The sequence below is a fragment of the Equus asinus genome, chromosome 5, assembly GCF_041296235.1.
Source record: "Equus asinus isolate D_3611 breed Donkey chromosome 5, EquAss-T2T_v2, whole genome shotgun sequence".
NCBI classification, from domain to species: domain Eukaryota; kingdom Metazoa; phylum Chordata; class Mammalia; order Perissodactyla; family Equidae; genus Equus; species Equus asinus.
The window spans coordinates 79,841,310-79,857,607 of record NC_091794.1 but is presented as its reverse complement, the minus strand read 5'-3'; the positions used below and the strand labels follow the sequence as shown (position 1 = coordinate 79,857,607).

Sequence of the window (16,298 nt, the reverse complement as noted above, 5' to 3'; positions counted from 1 at the left end):
AAGGTCCAGAGGCAGGAGAGAAGGGAGCTTTCAGGGAGCTCCAGGTAGTTTGGTTTGGTGTAGGGGGTGGATAGAACTGGAGGGCACAGAGAGAAGTGGGGAAGAGCCAGTCAGCGTGAGCCTGGAGAGGTTGGAAGGCAGATCGCACAGGACCAGGCACTGCTTACAGAGAAGCCAACACTTTCCTGGGGACATAGGAAGCCACGAACAGGGTGGGGAGTGACATGTCAGCCTCCAGCTACGAGAGACTCATCAATCTGAATACGTCTGCGTGTATTTTCAAAACAGAGCATTGATTGTTGCAGTAACGATACCTGTTCACTGTTGAAAATTTGATAAGTATGAAATAGGACTTAGGAAAAATAAAAGTCACCTGTTACCCTACTTCTGCTATTAACATTGGGTTATTCCCTTATATTCTGTTTTCTGTTGCATGCATTACATATGTAACAAAAATGACATCACATTCTGCCCAATAATTTGTAGACTGCTCTTTATTTTTATTTATTTTTTAAGATTTTATTTTTCCTTTTTCTCCCCAAAGCTCCCTGGAACATAGCTGTATATCTTTAGTTGTAGGTCCTTCTAGTTGTGGCATGTGGGATGCCACCTCAGCATGGCCTGATGAGCAGTGCCATGTCCACACCCAGGATCCGAACTGGCGAAACCCTGGGCCCCCAAAGCAGAGCGCGCGGACTTAACGACTCGGCCACGGGGCTGGCCCTGTAGACTGCTTTTTTAAAAAACATATCATGAACATCTTCCTCAGCATTAACTGTTCTTCTGCATCATTATTTTTAATGGCTGTGGATGTCACATGGAAGTGCCCTAATTTATTTAGCCATTCCCTTATTGTTGGACACATATGTTGTTCCCAGTTTTTTGCTTTTATAAATAAAGTGCTGTGCACATCCTTGCGGATAAGATGCGTTCACCTTCCTGGGGATTTCCTTATTCTAGATTCATGCAAGTGAATTGCCGGGTCAAAGGGCATGTGCATTTTTAAGCCTTTCACTATTTCTGGAAGATTGTGTCAGTTTACACTTCTGCCACCAAACAGAATGTAAGAGGGTCTCTTGTCTGCGCATCCTCACCAGCAGTGGGAATTATCATTAAAAAAATACCTTTGCCAAGTTAATAGGCAAAAAATGGCATCTCAATTTAATTTGCATTTCTTTGATTACAAGAGCAGTTGAACATCTTTTCACGCTGGCCACTTTTACACTATGGCTTTGTGTGTTCACACACGCATCCGTTCAGGAACTCCTTTGCGTCTGTGTGTCTGCTGTGAGATGGGGGTGGGGGCTCCAGCTTCGGGGGACAGTGGAGGGCAGTAGTTAAGAGCAGCGTCTCTGGACTACTTCCTCTCTCACGTCGTGACCTTGGGCCGGTAACTGTGTCTCCGAGCCTCATTTGCTCCATCTGTAAACAGGGATGTAGGACCTACCGCCCAAGCTGGTTTGGAGGATTAAACGTGGTGTAGTTAAGCACTTTGCAGGATTGCAGTGTGAATGGGAGCTGCTGTCGGGCTGGAAACTGCACTTCCTGAGGCTCAGGCATGAGTGTGAGTTGGCAGTACCCGGCTTCATGCTGCCTGGCAGCATCTAGGTGGTACAGCCCCCACTCTCCACTCCCACAGGGGAGAGGACTTACCTGTGGAGCGGGAGCCCAGAGGACAGGCCTTGGGCCAGGATCACTGATTGCTGAGTGCTCTCAGGCTCCTCCCTGCCACCCCTGACCTCAGTTTCCCCACTTATGACCTAAGGACAAGTATTTCAGCACTGTCCTCCCTCCCGTTGGTATCTGTGCCAACAGGGAGCCATCTGCCCTGCCCTGGCATTTGGGAGGTGCCTGAAGGGCCAGACTGTGGCTCCTGCCCCAGAGGGCATCTTCTCAGGCTCTCAGATTGGGGAAAGTGGGCTTCCTTGTTAGTGCTGAAAGAGAAGTGCTCCCAAAGCCCCTATGCTCCACCTCTGGCCCTGGCCCTCTCTCCAGGGCTTCTGTGGGCACTCTCCTCCCCCCACCACTTTCCTAGGCAGCCTGTCTTTTAAAGGATAGAGGAGGATGACGCTGGTCTTTCAGGGCCTGAGGTGAGGGGGATTCAGACTTGCAGGGGTCTCCCCACCTGGAGGTGCCTTCTTGGATGAGGGTTTCTCTAGTAGGGGTCTGGGGTGTGTTTGTGCTTCTGGAGGGTGAGGGGAGGTGTCTGATGAGGTTGGAGAGAGTGTGGGACAGGTCCCTGTCCTGCTCGTGCTCCCTCCCCGCTTGGGGTGGAGCTGTGGGCCTGAGGGAGCCCCTCCCGCTCCTGAAACACGGCACCCGGAAGACGAAATGCTGACTTGCCATGTTGATCTGTGTAACCTTGACAGGCTCTGGGCTGAGCAAGAGGAGTGGAGTGGGAGCCTAAAAGGTGCCAGGGGGGCGGGGCCAGAGGAAAGCAGCCCAGACTGTGGCCACCCCCGCCCCGTCCTCCTCTCCGGCTGGGAAAGCTGGGTGTGTGTAGGATCCAGGTGAAAGGATGGTTGGACTCAAGCTGCGGGCTGGGGCCAGAGGAGAGCCAGCACTCTTCCGGGGGGGCCACCATGGGTTCTGAGAAGGGCTGGGGAGAGGATGAGGCCGGGGCCAGCAATAAGGGTTGAGTCCCATACCTGTGTCACACGCTGCACATGTCCCACAGCACACAGGTGCATGCCCAGGCTCACCACGGGCTGGGCTCTTCAGGGGAACGCTGAGGGCTGCCCGCCTGAGGCAGCCTGGCTCAGGTGAGGGTCATGTACCCCCAAAAGGAAGCCCAGGCCTGCAAGTCCCATCCTGGGCCCCCTGCCCCGCCTCGTTCAGCCCAGGCCCAGCCTCTCTCACACTTGGCTCCCACTGCAGCCTCTGGGAGCACCCCATGTTGTGACCTTTGCACCCAGCTCCCCGGGCAGGATGGCCACTCCTGGTGAGCCCTGGCTGCCCCGTGATGCCCAGCCTTCCACCTCACCGCCTCCCCCCGCCAGGCTGGGCACAGGATGAGGGTGGCCAGCACAAGATGGCTGGGGTGAGCCGTCCCGGGCGCACAGGGCCCGCCGCCCAGCGCTCCTGTCTGAGTGGTAATTGAAGCCATTAGCGCGCCAGCCTCTCCCTCGCCGGGTAATGGCAGGAAAAGCTCTTCTCGCTCTGCACTCTCGAGGCGGCGGCAGCATCACTCCCCCTCCAACCCGCCTGCTGCCACCACTGAGACAGGGAAGCTGACATTTTCCCTCGGAGGGAGGGGGAGGGGAGGCAGGCCTTGATTCTTGGCCTTTCCCTCCAGGATGTGGGGGGAGTGAGGGTCTTAGAGCTCAGTCTGGAGGTCATGGATTCACCTGGGCCAGTGGGTTCCAGGCCAGGCAGGACAGAGGTCGGGAAAGCCCCCGAGGAGGCCAGACTGCAGAGGTGTGGGCAGGGCCCTGGTGACTTGGGCAGCTTCTGGAAGGGCTGAGGAGGAGGAAGAAAGGCCGGGTTGCAGGGCTGAGCTGGTTCTGATTTTGTCCTGGGGGCCTGGCTCTGAGGGCTCCGAGTGCAGTCCGCAGTGTTTGCCTTGTGGTCATGGATACAGCAGATGGTGTGCACTGTGTGTGTGGTCTAGGTGCCCTGTGCTCTATGTGAAGTGTGTGGTGTGGTGTACACAGCGTATGTGTGCCTTACAGGCTGTGTATACAGCAGGGGGGGTGCAGCAGACTCTGTTTGTGCGTGCATGCATCAGGCAGTGTGTGGGGAGTGTGGTGTACACAGCAGGTGGTGTACATCAGGCAGTGTGTGTGTGTGTGCGTGCGCGCGTTAGAGAGTGTGTATGTGGGCATGGTATGTGCAGCAAGTGGTGTGCACCTTATGGGCTGTGTGTCCAGCAAGGTGGTGTGTAGCAAGCAGCCTGAGCTCGATGTGTGGGTCAGTATGGTGCTGTGGGAGGTCAGAGATACCTGCTCAGAGCGGTTGGTCAGCAGGACAGCTGGACGGAGATGAACATGGGACACAGTAGTCAGGCTGAGCTCCTCTCAGTGCCTGTGATGGCCCCTTAGCTGTTCCTCTGCAGCCAGGCCAGGAGGGAGGGTGCACCAGATATGGATCCTGCCCAGACCTTGGGATCCTCTCCTCTCTCTCCCCCCAAGCCCAGGCTCTTTTTCACCTGTTCCCACCTGGCCTTGGTGTCTGCTGGCTGACCAGGACCAACCGCCCATGCCACACAGGCCCAGGAATCCAGGTGCCCGCATGGAATGTCCGGTCTTGCTTACCTCGGGGCAGGCTCTAGGGGGGCAACTGTCAGGCATGTGGGGTAGTGACTGGGGTAGGGGCAGTCAGTGCTGGGCCTGGACCCCTGGGTTCTGCAGTGGCTCTGCCCCTGGCTGCCTTTGAGACCCGTGGGGTGATGAAGGAGATCTTGAGACCCCGTCACCCACACAACACACATAGTCCCTTTGGAAACAGTCCCAGGGACATGAGGGCTGATGAGTAACCTATGACCCTGTGCTGAGGTGTCCCGGGCTGGGCAGGGCCTGGAGCAGAGCTGATGAGGAAGCTTATGTTTTTGGGGTGGGTGGGTGTTTTCCCAGGGAGTCAGCTCTCCCTGCTCTACCTCCTCCCCGCCCCTGGCCCAGGCCTGACTTTGAGGGGTGGGGAGTTTGGGTAAAGGGCTACCATAGGCAGAGGGTGACTTTCCAAGTCACAGAATGTGCCCTCTTCCTGTCGCCTGCACATGTGTCTAGATAACAGGCTGCTTTTGTGAAAGTTGGGCCATCACCTCCCTGATTTGCAGCCACAAAGGACACAGAACCCAGGCCAGCTTCTGCTGCTCCCCCTGAAGCTGAGGCATGACGTCCATGCTTCTTCTGGTCCAGTGACTGTGGTCTCTGTGACCTGACTGTCCTCCCGCATCATGACCACAGCAGCATTCGGGACCACACAGATAGGTAGCTCTGCAACCGTTTCCTGGAGAGTTCTTGGCCCTGGGCTGAGGGACTGGGAGAGGTCTCAGGTGGGTGGTACTGCCAGGAGGGCCCTAAAGGTCAGACTCCGGGTTTCTTGGCACCCAGAATCCCTCAGTTTGTCTCGTTCTGATCTGCCTCCAAGGGCCCAAATGTACTCCCATAAGAATGGGTCCTCCTGTGGGGTCGGCAGAACGCTTGTCTCTTCTGTTAGCCACAGACTCCGGCACCTCCCCTGTGCCCAGCCTGGCCCCCCATCCCTGTGGTCACAGGTGCTTACAAGGCCCTGCTGTGTTTGTGGCCCCCTCACTTACTCCCCTCTGCCCCAGCCTCAGCTCTAGGAACAGCTAGCCGAGTTGGGGGTTTTAAATGCCCCTCTGTGTGCACATTCTCCATCCTTGGTAAGGTGTCCTCTCCCTCTGGTTGCCAGCGGAGAGGGCATTTTCCTCAGGGGAATGACATGATCAAATGTGTGCCTCAGAAAAGTCCCTGGGGGTGCAGAGTGGGGCAGAAGGAGACCAGTGAGAGTTTGGGGCAGCCTTGCAGCCCAGGGAAGAGGTGACAGTGGCCCAAACCCAGGCAGTGGGCAGGGGAGGAAGAGAGAATGGGTTACAAGTAGTTTAGAAAGAGCGGTGGTCTGCCTGGTCATCTGTGGGATTGGGGACGGAGACTCTGGGTCACTGGCCCTGGGCCAGGTAGGGCTTGATGCTATTTTCTAAGATTCAAGTACAGCAGGAGGACCAGGTTTGAAGGGGCAAGATGATGAGTCCAGTTTTTAAATCTGCTGTATCAGGCGTGCACAGGCATCCAGGGGAGGTGTCAATGGGCCTTGTTCAGATTGCCTGGCACCCCAAGGGACATCTGGAGATGGAGTTTTGAAGGCCGAGAAATGGCATATCTCAGGGAGCCAGAGCCAAGAGGGGAGGAAGAGGGCCTGGATGGAGTCCCAGATGCTAACTTGTCATGTTGGGAGGGGGCGTTTGCATAGGAATCTGGTGAGGGGGTGCCTGAGCTTTGGGAGAGAAAGCGGGAGTGGGGAATGAGGCTGAGGCCCTCCTGTGGAATCCAAGAGAAAAGAGTGTGTGAAGGAGGAGGGAGTGGTCATCAGGGCAGGGTGCTGGCGACAGGTCAGGCGGGATGAGCACCACGAAGTGTCTTTGGATTTAGCTTCATGGAGTCGTGGTTGACCTTGGTGAGCGCGCTGGCAGGAAGCAGTGGGGGTGGCAGCTGGGCTGCAGGGGCCTGAGGAGTGAGGGGGCGGCTGTCAGTGGTCTGGAGTGGCTGGGCCTGAACCTAGGGGGTCAGTGGATCAGAAGAATCTTCCTGGAGTAGGACTGAGGTGGGGGAACCCCAGGAGGAGAGCCCAGCATGGGCCGGGGCCCGGAAGCTGGACTGTGGGTACAGTGTAGGCCCAGGGACGGCCCCAGGGTTCACTTGGGTGTGTGTGGTGGGGAGGCCTCGCCAACCTGGTTGAGTAGTGTGGTGTGAGATGCCAGGGAAGCCCTGGGTGGGGGCCCTGGAGGGGGAGGCCACGGCTGCTCTCGGCTCTCTCTGCCGACAGGCCCCAAACAGCTTAGATTCCAAAACAAAACAGGCTTTTAAGATGCCAAGTTTGATGAAATCAGAGTGCTGGAAGAGGTGGGAGTTTTCTCTTAGAAAAAGCTGAAAATCGAGACTGGAAGCTGCAAAGGGAGATGGGCCCAAGGCTCCCCAGGCCCCCCTTATTGCCTGCAAGCCTGGGGGTGGAGCCGAGCTCTGTGGGAGAGTGTGGGAGCCTGCAGGTGTGGGGAGGCCTTCCGACTTACCAGGGGGTATCTTAGCCCCGACCCTGCTCAGGATGGAGCTGCCTCAGGGACAGGGCCTGCGGTGGCCTTGGTTTCCTTAGAGTGCTTGATGACTGGGGGAATGGTGGCCCTGCCACCCACGATGTTCCTTCATGTGTCTCTACACGTCTTTGTGTTTCCCGTGTCCCGTCTCTGCATGTGTCTCTAGGTGCACGTGTCTCAGCAGACGTGTCTCTCTGACCGCATGTCTCCACAGGTGTGTTTCTGTGTCTCTGTGCACTGCCTCTGGATCTGCCTGCATGAGTCTATTTCCACAGGTGCTTGTCACTGCAGGTGCCCCTCCACACGCACATGTAGGTTTCTATTTTTGCACCTGTCTCTTTCTGCATGTATATCTCTGTGGGTCCCTGGCTGTGCACGTTTCTAGGTGTCTGTGTTCAGAGACAGGGTGAGACCAGGCCCAACACTCACCCACAGGGGCGGGGGTCAGGCTTACAGACCTGGCCACCCCAGGGAGCCTGTGTGTGTGAGTGCTGGTGTGTGTCCACATGTGCACAGAGACGCCATGAAGCTGGGTAAATGCGGGTGAGGAGGTCATGCTGACAGACGGTGCTGCCCACCCCAGACCCTGCAAGGCGTCTCCATCTGTCGGCTCCCCTGGTGCAGCCCCCTCCCTCTGGCCCAGACTCTGCCTCAGGCGTCCCAGGCTGAGCTGGACAAAGAGACCTGTGTGTGCTTTGTAGGGGGCGTCCACAGCCTCCCTCCCCTAGTCATTGCAGCCAGCCTAAGCCGATCCCCTGTCCACTCCTACCCTAGCCTCATCTATCACTTGCCTTAGCTCCAAGCAGACTCATCTTCCTCCTGTCCCCCCTCCCTCCCACCGCCTTTACCCAGGCAGTCCCTCTCTCCTCCCAGAAAGCTCCCCTGCCTCCCACGCTCCAGTATTTCCTACTCTGGTATCCCTCTCCTCCTCCAGGAAGCCACCAAGATAGCAGGTGAGCTGTGGAGTTGAACTGATCCAGCTGCACTGCTGCTGCGGGTCCTCAGCCAAACTCCTGCCCCTCTCTGAGCCTTAGGTTCCCAACCCAAACCTCCCCCCCCTCCAGACACACCCCCTCCTGTGGTTTTCCTCTGCCCAGTGGGGACAGCAGGGAAGGGTCGAGTCTCACTGATCTGCAAAGATCAGTGCAGTTCAGTGCAGGAACCATTCACACACATGTGCGCACAGGGGCACGCCCACCACAGGTACAGAGGTCTGTGCAGGCAGACCGTCAGGAATGTGTGTGCACCCTACATGTCCATGCAGGTGTGATCCACAAACAGCTGTCCAGACTCAGGCTCCTTGGTACCTCTAAAGCCCCCATGGGCTATTCTTTCTGTCCTGGGGACCCTCTTATCAGAGGATCAAGGGGCCTCTGCCCTGCGGGGACAAGTAATGGATGCCCGAGGCTGAGGCTGCCAGGAGGGTGAAAGAGGACCTTCCCGCACTGTCCTGAGCACACTGGGGACCCCCCCAGCTATGCGTCATCTGAGCGAAAAGGACGCCTAAGAGGGAGGGTTCCCTGGAGTCCTGGTCTTGGGAGGGGGGCAGCGGCTCCACCCAGGCCGGGGTGGGGCGGCAGTGCTCGGACAGCGGATGCGCGCCCGCATGGACACAGGCACGCGCAGCCCTTCCGCCGCGGTGCCGCCTCTCCGCCGTTGCCATGGTTACCGGGTGGCCTGGAGCGGGGAGGGGCCCTTCCTCCCTGCCACGCTGCAGCCCCTCCGCCGGCAGGACAGGTTTTTAGGAGCCTTGGCGTGACCAGTCCATTTGGGTGTTGGAACGCGGGGTGCATGCCCGCGGGTGGCCACGTGTGGGGGACAGTTGGTTCATTTTGCAGTAAATAAAAACGCTGCGGCTGTGTGCAGGGGTCTGCGGGAGGAGCGGCTGAGCCCTGGAAGCCAGCTGGGGGCAGGGGCAGGCGTGGTGTGGGGGCGGGATGGTGGCGTGGCTCCCCTGGGGCCGCCCCTCACCTCCGCCCGCCCCGAAGTCATCCTGAGTCGGGCTGGCGCAACCCTGCCTGGCGTGGGGTCCTAGCACCCAGGCTCATCCCAGCCCCCCTCTGATGTAGTGACCTTGGGCAGGTGTCTAGATCTCTCTAAGCCCCGTTTGCTCATATACCTCAGGGTTTTGGTAGAGATTCAATCATTTTGTGAAGTGGGTTTTTCTCCTTTTTTTGAGGAAGATTAGTCCTGAGCTAACAACTGCTGCCAATCCTCCTCTTTTTGCTGAAGAAGACTGGCCCTGAGCTATCATCCATGCCCATCTTCCTCTACTTTATATGTGGGATGCCTACCACAGCATCGCCTAGCCAAGCAGTGCCACGTCCGCACCTGGTATATGAACCGGCGAACCCCGGGCACTTAATGGCTGAGCCACCTGGCCCACCCCTGTGAAGCATTTTAACTCAGTACCTGGAATGTAGTAAACGCTCCATGAACGTGACCTTTCATCCCTCATATCTGGACCTCTCTTTTGTGATTGTTGTTGGATTTCGAGTGATCTTGTGACAGCCGCCTGAGGAATTTGCTCTGGCCTTTTAGCCTGAGTGGTTCAGGCTACAGTGGACCCAGCTCCTGCAAGTACTAGGGGGCGAAAGGGATAAATTGGCTGGTCTGGAGGATGGGTTGGTTTATGCCAGCTTGCCCGGTGCTCAGCTGGGCCAGACGCACAGCGGACATCAGTAACCGGCTGCTGTCTGTGGCTACGGTTGAATGTGCTAGAGGCCCCCAGGGTAAACGTAGAAGGCAGAGACAGCAGCAGGTCCCTCCTGAGGGGCTGGAGTCCTCCTGTGAGACATGCTTCTGCTCTGAGGTACAGGACTGCAGCCTTCCGACTTTGCCTGGAAGCCCAGTTGGCACCAGGGACTGGCTTTGGGTCCCGCTGTTTTGTGGACAGCTCTTCACAATTGCCAGTTTTAGGCTCTGGCGGCCACGACTGAGGGATGATCTGAGCCAAGGACGGAGCCATTGAGGGCGCGATAATTGAGGGAGGAAAATTAATTGTCCTTAATTTGGCGTAAATCCCAAAGACCTTCCCTGTGTTAGGAATTCAGAGTAAATTCCCGGGACACAGGGCTGCAGACATTTGTGTGTCTTCCCTTCTTGATCAGTGCCTTGTGGGTAGAGATGGGGGCCTGCTGACTCCTGGGCCCTAACTCTGGCAGGGCCTGCCCCCATGCCCCCTCCATTGCCCAGGAGGGCTGAGCACGTAGGATTGAAGTCAGGGACGAACTCAGCTGGTGCCCTGGTGGGCTGAGATGGTCCTAGCCATCCTGAGTGTCCCCCAGCTGTGGGGGAGGGCAGGGAGTGTGGAAGGGGAGCCCTGCCTGGGCCTTCCTGTGAAAGCAGGTGGCAGCAGAGCCAAGGGAAGCTGTTCCCCTGCTTGGTGCATCCCAAGTCCCACTTCATTTCCATCCTCCCTTTTCTTGCCACTGTTTGACATTTTCCTTTTAAAAATCAGAGCTGAAAGTCGGGATGCTGTGGGATGATATTTACAACCAAGGAGATGCTGGGTTCACATCTGGAATTTATAGGGCTGCACGTGGGGAAGCCGCTACCAGGAGAGGCTGGGGAGGCGAGGCCTTCTGGGAATCCTACTGCTCCCTAGCCTGAGACCCCCTCCTCTGAAGGGGCCACAGTCCCTTTGGGATGCTTCAGACAACTGGAACCTTGGCAGAGGCCCCCCGGGGTTTGGCAGCATGTAGAGGGATGTCTTGCCCTTGCCTGCTAGGGCTCCTCCAGCTTCCTCTCCTGCCTGCTCCCCCCCCCCCACCTCCCGCCCAGTCAGCACCCCTGGGTCTCTGAGAATCTCCAGGGAGGACAGCCCTGGCAGCGTTTACTTTCTTCTGAGCATGCCACTTGCCTTTTCCCTGGCACAGGAGCCTGACCTCAGCAGATGTCCCCACACGCTTATTTTGTGCTGGATCTGTGGGAGGCTGGTCGGACCGGTGCTAGTCTCCAGGTGCCCCCCACCATGGAGCCCTGTTCCCTGGCCAGGAGACTGACAGAGTTCCCCTTCCCCATTGGGTGCACCTGGCGTCCACATTGGTGGAGAGGCTCTGCCGAGTTCTCACACATACACTGGAGTTTGCTCCTGTGGGGAGGGTCTCTCCCCAGCCCAGGACGGGAAAGGGGGTCCCAGGCCCTAGTCTTGGTACCTGTCTGCCCCAGTGGCTCGGCCCTTGCTGGCTATAATAATATCATCAGCTCACATTCGTTGGGTGTAAGTTCTTTGTTAGACGCTCCCCAGCACCTCACGCACATTGGCAGATGTGCTCACAGTGGCTTTACAAGGTGGACACTTGAACCCTGTTTGCAGATAAACACGGAGACATGGAGAGGGTTAGTAATACACCCAGGTCACAGAGCTAGTTAGTGGGGGAGGTGGGAGCCCCACTAGGTCTGCCTGTTAGTCCAGAGCCTGTGCTCCCAGCCCCTGGTCCTCCAAGGTGGGGAGTGGGCAGCCTTGCCACCCCAGCCGCTCAGGGCTGACACGGGAGTCCATGTGGGGTGGGAGTGGGGTGTGCTGTGGACATCTGTTCCGGTTGCTCCCGTGGAAGTAACTCCTCTATGAGCTGGGAGAAGGCAGCCAGGGAGGAATTTTGCCTCCCCTCATCAGCTTTTGGTGTCCTCATGGAGCATTTTTATCTCATTAGCCTCCACATGGTTCAGACATGGTCCCCAGACCTGACTGTGGCCTCCAGGGTCAGGGCTGCAGTAGAATATGGGCCAGGGTCATGGCTGGAGGTTGAGAGTGGGTTGTTGGCAGGGCAGGAGGCACCCAGAGTCAGGGCTGGAACCCAGGCTATGACGTGGACTCTGCCATGTGATGGAGCTGAAGGCTGGATGCAGGCAGTGGAGGGGACACTGCATGTGCAGACGAGGGAGTGGGGGCTGGACAGCATGGGGAACCTTCGAGCTGAGTTGTGGCTGTAGATGCTGCCGCATGAGCTCTGGGCCCCCCACAGGCCAGCATCTGTGTGGCACTTTCTGCTATGGCTAGCAGGGTATCAATTCTCATTTTCCCCAGCAAGATAAGTGCTGATATCTTCAGTCTGAAGTGTTCCTTCTCAGACCTGGACACTCCCTGACAGGGCAGGGTGGGCCCTGCTGCAGCCCCCCAGCCTTCTGAAGGGCTGGCCTGGGCAGTGGGACTCAGGACTCTGGTTCCTCACATCAGGGCAGCTTCATGCTTAGAAGTCAGGGATCAGGGAGAGAAGTCTTGAGGGTCCCAGCCAATCTGGGAGTCAGTGGACGCTGCCCTCAGCGGGGGGTCCTAGCGGGCAGGCAGTGCCAGCCCTAACGTGCACATCTGCTCTTTGTCTGCAGAGGAACAGCTGCCCCCTGGTTTCCCCTCCATCGACATGGGGCCGCAGCTGAAGGTGGTGGAGAAGGCACGCACGGCCACCATGTTGTGCGCAGCAGGCGGGAATCCAGATCCTGAGATCTCTTGGTTCAAGGACTTCCTCCCGGTGGACCCCGCCACCAGCAACGGCCGCATTAAGCAGCTGCGTTCAGGTGAGCAGAGAGCAAAGGTCAAGGGGCCAGGCAGACTTCAGGAAAGATGTCCAGCCAGACCCCAGCACAGCCTTACCGCTTGGGCCTGGGTGCCTGGGGCTGACCCTCCAGGGCTGAGCAGAGGGCACCCAGTGGCTGGGTCAGATCTTGCTATAGGCCCACCTGGCCCGAGAGGAAGAGAACTTGGCAGCGAGGGCTCGTCATTGGCAGTTCTTTTACCTTCCCAGATCGTCAGACTCCAGACTTCGGGCCAGCCCTGCTCCTTGCAGCACGAGTGTCATGCCCAGCCTGGTGGTGTGCTCTGTGAGGTTGCTCTGTGCGTGTTCATCCTCCCTCTTCCTGTAGCCTGGCCTGAGAGGGGGCCTGGATGATGCTTCTCTTTGCTTCTCCAGACAGCAGGGAAAGAGGCCCAAGATGCCTGATTCATCAGGCTTCAAAAGGCCGGACCTCGGAGGCTTGGAGCTAGGGGGACTTGCTACTGTCCCTTGGCCACCAGGGCCACCTGTCTCCTCTGGATGTCTCAGTTGAGCCAGCTTGGAGCTCCAGGAGGGAGGATCCTGTCATGACCAGGCGGGAGGTGTTGCCCTGTTGATCGATCTGCCTGTGGGACTCCTGCCAGGATAATTGATTCAGTTTTTATGGGAACAGAGCAGGCGGGGAAGGAGGCTCAGAATCAGCTTAGCTACACTCTTCATCTGCCGCCAGCACAGGCTGGACCCATACACCTTGGTCCAGAAGCCTTCCTGCTAGCTGTGAGATGGTGGGCTCAGGCAGAACGGCCAGGGCTGCTGCTGCCCATCAGCTGTGATGTCCACACCGCAAAGGAGGACATGACTCTGCCCTCTCAGGGCCCTGCAGGCTTCAGAGGCGCCTCTGCCACTTCCCTGGGGTGTCAGCCCCTCCTCACCAACTCCCGCCTGGTGGATGCCCCTCGGTACCCAGGGGACACGGGAGAGATGAGCCACCCAGCAGGGGCAGGATTCTGGCCCCAGCCACAGCCGCCTGAGACAGCCTACGAAGTGTTAGCTCATTTAATTTAATTAAAACTCAACAAGATGGAGGCAGCTGTAGCGCAGTTAATTAAAACAGCCATAATCAAGGCAGGAAACGGTCCGGCAGTGTTTGCAGCGCTGCCCGGCGCTGCCCAGCGGCCGGCATGGTTCGGCTCCTCTGTGTTTCCCACAGTCCCCCAGGCAGGCTCCCCAAGCCGCCAGATGGCCACCCCTGTAGGCCTGGCCTCCACCCCGAACGGCACTGACTGTCCGTGGCTGCAGTTCTGGGAAGGCACGCTGTCTTGTGCGTTCATTCATCAAGTATTTATGTAGGCTTGCTGTGTGCCAGGCCCTGTGCCGCCCATTCACTGCCCTGTGAGTTGGCTCCCGCCCGGTACTCCACTGGCTGCTGCTCAGGCCTCGGCCTCCTCGTCCTCTCAGCAGCAGCTGACACCCTCCCTCCTTTCCCACCACTCCCTCCTCGTCTCCCTGGCTCCCCTCTTACTTCTCCTTCTGCCCTCAGCTGCTTCTTCCTTTGCCTGTCCCTCCAGCCAGGGAGCCTGTGAGCCCTGCCCTCACCCCCTGCCCTTGCCCCATGGTCGGAGCCTTTCCCCAGGCCAGCTCACCCACTCTGACAGCTTCAGGTGCCCTCTCCACGCTTGCAGCTCCCGGTTCTGTCTCTCCAACCCAAACATCTTGCCTGAGCTCTAGACTAAGAAATCTGTCTGCCTTCTGGGTGTCACCCTCACCTTGATGAGTGGGGACCTCCTTCCCACACAGCCTGTCCTTCTCCCACTGACCCTGTCTCTGTGAGTGGCAGTCTCCCCAACTTGAATCCTGGGACACTCTCCAACTCCTGCTCCAATAAGGAAGCACCAAGACCCCTTGATTTGTCACCACACTGCTCTCAAGTTGGTCTCCTTCTCTCCTTCCGCTGCTTTGGCCATATCCGTCACCAAACTCTGCTCCCCCTGCCCCCAGGCTCTCCCTTGAATCCACCCTGCAGCGGCTGTCGGAGGTTTTTGCTGTGTCCCCCTGTGCTCTGACAGCCTCACTGCCCGCATGGTCAGGCGCATGCTCCTGAACACGGCTCACAGAACCCTTCTCCCTCTTCCCCTGCTCACGCCTCCACCTTTATCTCATCAGGTCCCAGCTGTACCCCTTATTGGCTCTGAGGCCTCGCTTAAGTGATTTAACTTCTTTGAGCTTCAGTTTTATCCTCTTTAAAAAGGAGCTACAGTAAGGACTGAGAGAACGGCAGTCAAAGCTTTAGTTTACGACCTGGCTGTGGCGAGGGCTCCGCGAACAGGGCTCTTCTTACCTCTAGCTGCTCCCCACTGCCCTGAGCCACCTGACCCTCTGGTGGCCCTCCGCTCACATACACCAGAACATGAAACCTCCCCTTCTCTGCCTAAGTAAGGCCTACTCCTCACAACTCATGCCACGTCACATTGTCACCGTCTGGCTCCAGTTCTACTTACTTAGGCTGGGTACTCCTTACAGGGAGGGCCTGGGTCTGACCCTCCTGTGTGAGGTCCCCTCAGTGCCCAGCCCAACCCCAGCTGTAGGACAGGTTCTCTGAGCCCTTGTTGATGAATGACTTCATGAATGTGACCTTTGGGCCTTGTCCCTGTAGACTAATGTCTACCCCTGCTTGCTTCCCGAGTCCACGGAAGACCTCCTTGTTTGACTTTTCCTGCCCCCTGGAAGCTGTGACCTGAGGGTTGTGGGCCCAGCGTCCAGCTCCTGGGGTGGAGACAGATGGCACCTGAAGGACCTCAATCATGCCACCTCTGCAGTAACAGAAAGGACTCCCTCCCCGTCACTGCCTGACTCTGGCCCCTGACCCTTGACCCCAATAGCTGCTGCCCCTATGCTATTACCACTTAGAACGGTGCCGGGGCTGTTCCGTGCACCTTGACAGCGATGTCCCTGTTGGAGTGGAGTCTGGCCCCGAGCGCTCGGCTGTTTCTGAGGACCTTCACGGTTTCCGCATCACCGACGGTTTACAAAGTGCCCTCCTGCGTCTGGTTGCACTCGATTCTGCTGCAACCTTGAGAAGTAGGACAGGCTGTGATTATCATGCCCACTTTACAGCTGAGTCACTTGGGGTCACATGTGGAGATCCTGGGCTGGGGAGCTCCCCTGTGAGGTCACCTAGGGGCCTTCTAGTGTCACATCTGCTGAACCTGGGGGATGGCTGGACCCTGCACTGGCTCCAGGGCTCCCTAGTCCCATCGTTTCCAGACCTCAGGCCATCCCTGACTGGCACCAGAACTCCTCAGGCATCTGTGGCCCGAGCCGCAGCTCACGTCACCAGGCATGGCCCTGGAGCAGGAGCTGGCTAGGAGGACAGCCGGCGCGTGCACTGCCGAGGCGTGAGCTCAGCTCCGCAGGCGCTTTCCTCACTCAAGCAACGTGACAGGCTGCCACAGCAGGAGCCTCTTGGAAAATTTGAACTTGAGACCCAAAGTGGGCCCCAGAGGAATAGGGACAAGCTCAGGGAGAGTGGAAATCGAGTCAAGAGCAGGCAGTGTCCCTGGAGCAGCGAGTGGGGACTGACCTCCAAGTGGTGCTCAGAGCCGCTGCTGGTCTCCAGAGGAGCTGTTGTTCACATGCTCTGCCAAGCCTGCACAGGGCACTGAGGAGGCCTCCTGTGCTCAGCTTATCTCAGTAACCCAAGGGTGCGAGCTGCCATCCCTGTCACCATCGAGGACAACCTAATGCACTGTGTCCACATGGTCGCCCAGTGCGTGGTCTCCTGCCATACCCCTGACACTTGAGCCGAGACCGCAGGGCCTCAAGCAGAGATGCTGGAGACGGCCTGCTGGCCCCAGCAGATGGGACCTGGAGGGAAGTGCAGAGCAGTCCCTGGGTTGGTCCTGAGGCTGGCAGCCCCTGCCTCTGTCGGCTGGCCCCAGCCCTGACTGGAAGATGGAAGAGCCTGTCCCTCTGACTCTGCGCCACCATCAGCCGGGTCTGCTGTCAGTGCGTGGCCACAGTTTCCCCTTTGTCCTGAG

At 58.1% G+C, this 16,298-nt stretch overlaps 1 protein-coding gene across 14 annotated transcripts in view; it reads left to right on the top strand.

The window, feature by feature from the left end:
• PTPRF (protein tyrosine phosphatase receptor type F) overlaps nt 1–16,298 on the top strand; it is an 86,688-nt gene that overhangs the window by 23,399 nt on the left and 46,991 nt on the right. For all 14 annotated transcript variants that reach the window (XM_070510111.1, XM_070510107.1, XM_070510110.1 and 11 more), the window contains exon 6: nt 12,098–12,286. In XM_070510111.1, the coding sequence (XP_070366212.1) occupies nt 12,098–12,286 (189 nt within the window). The remainder of the gene's footprint in view (nt 1–12,097; nt 12,287–16,298) is intronic.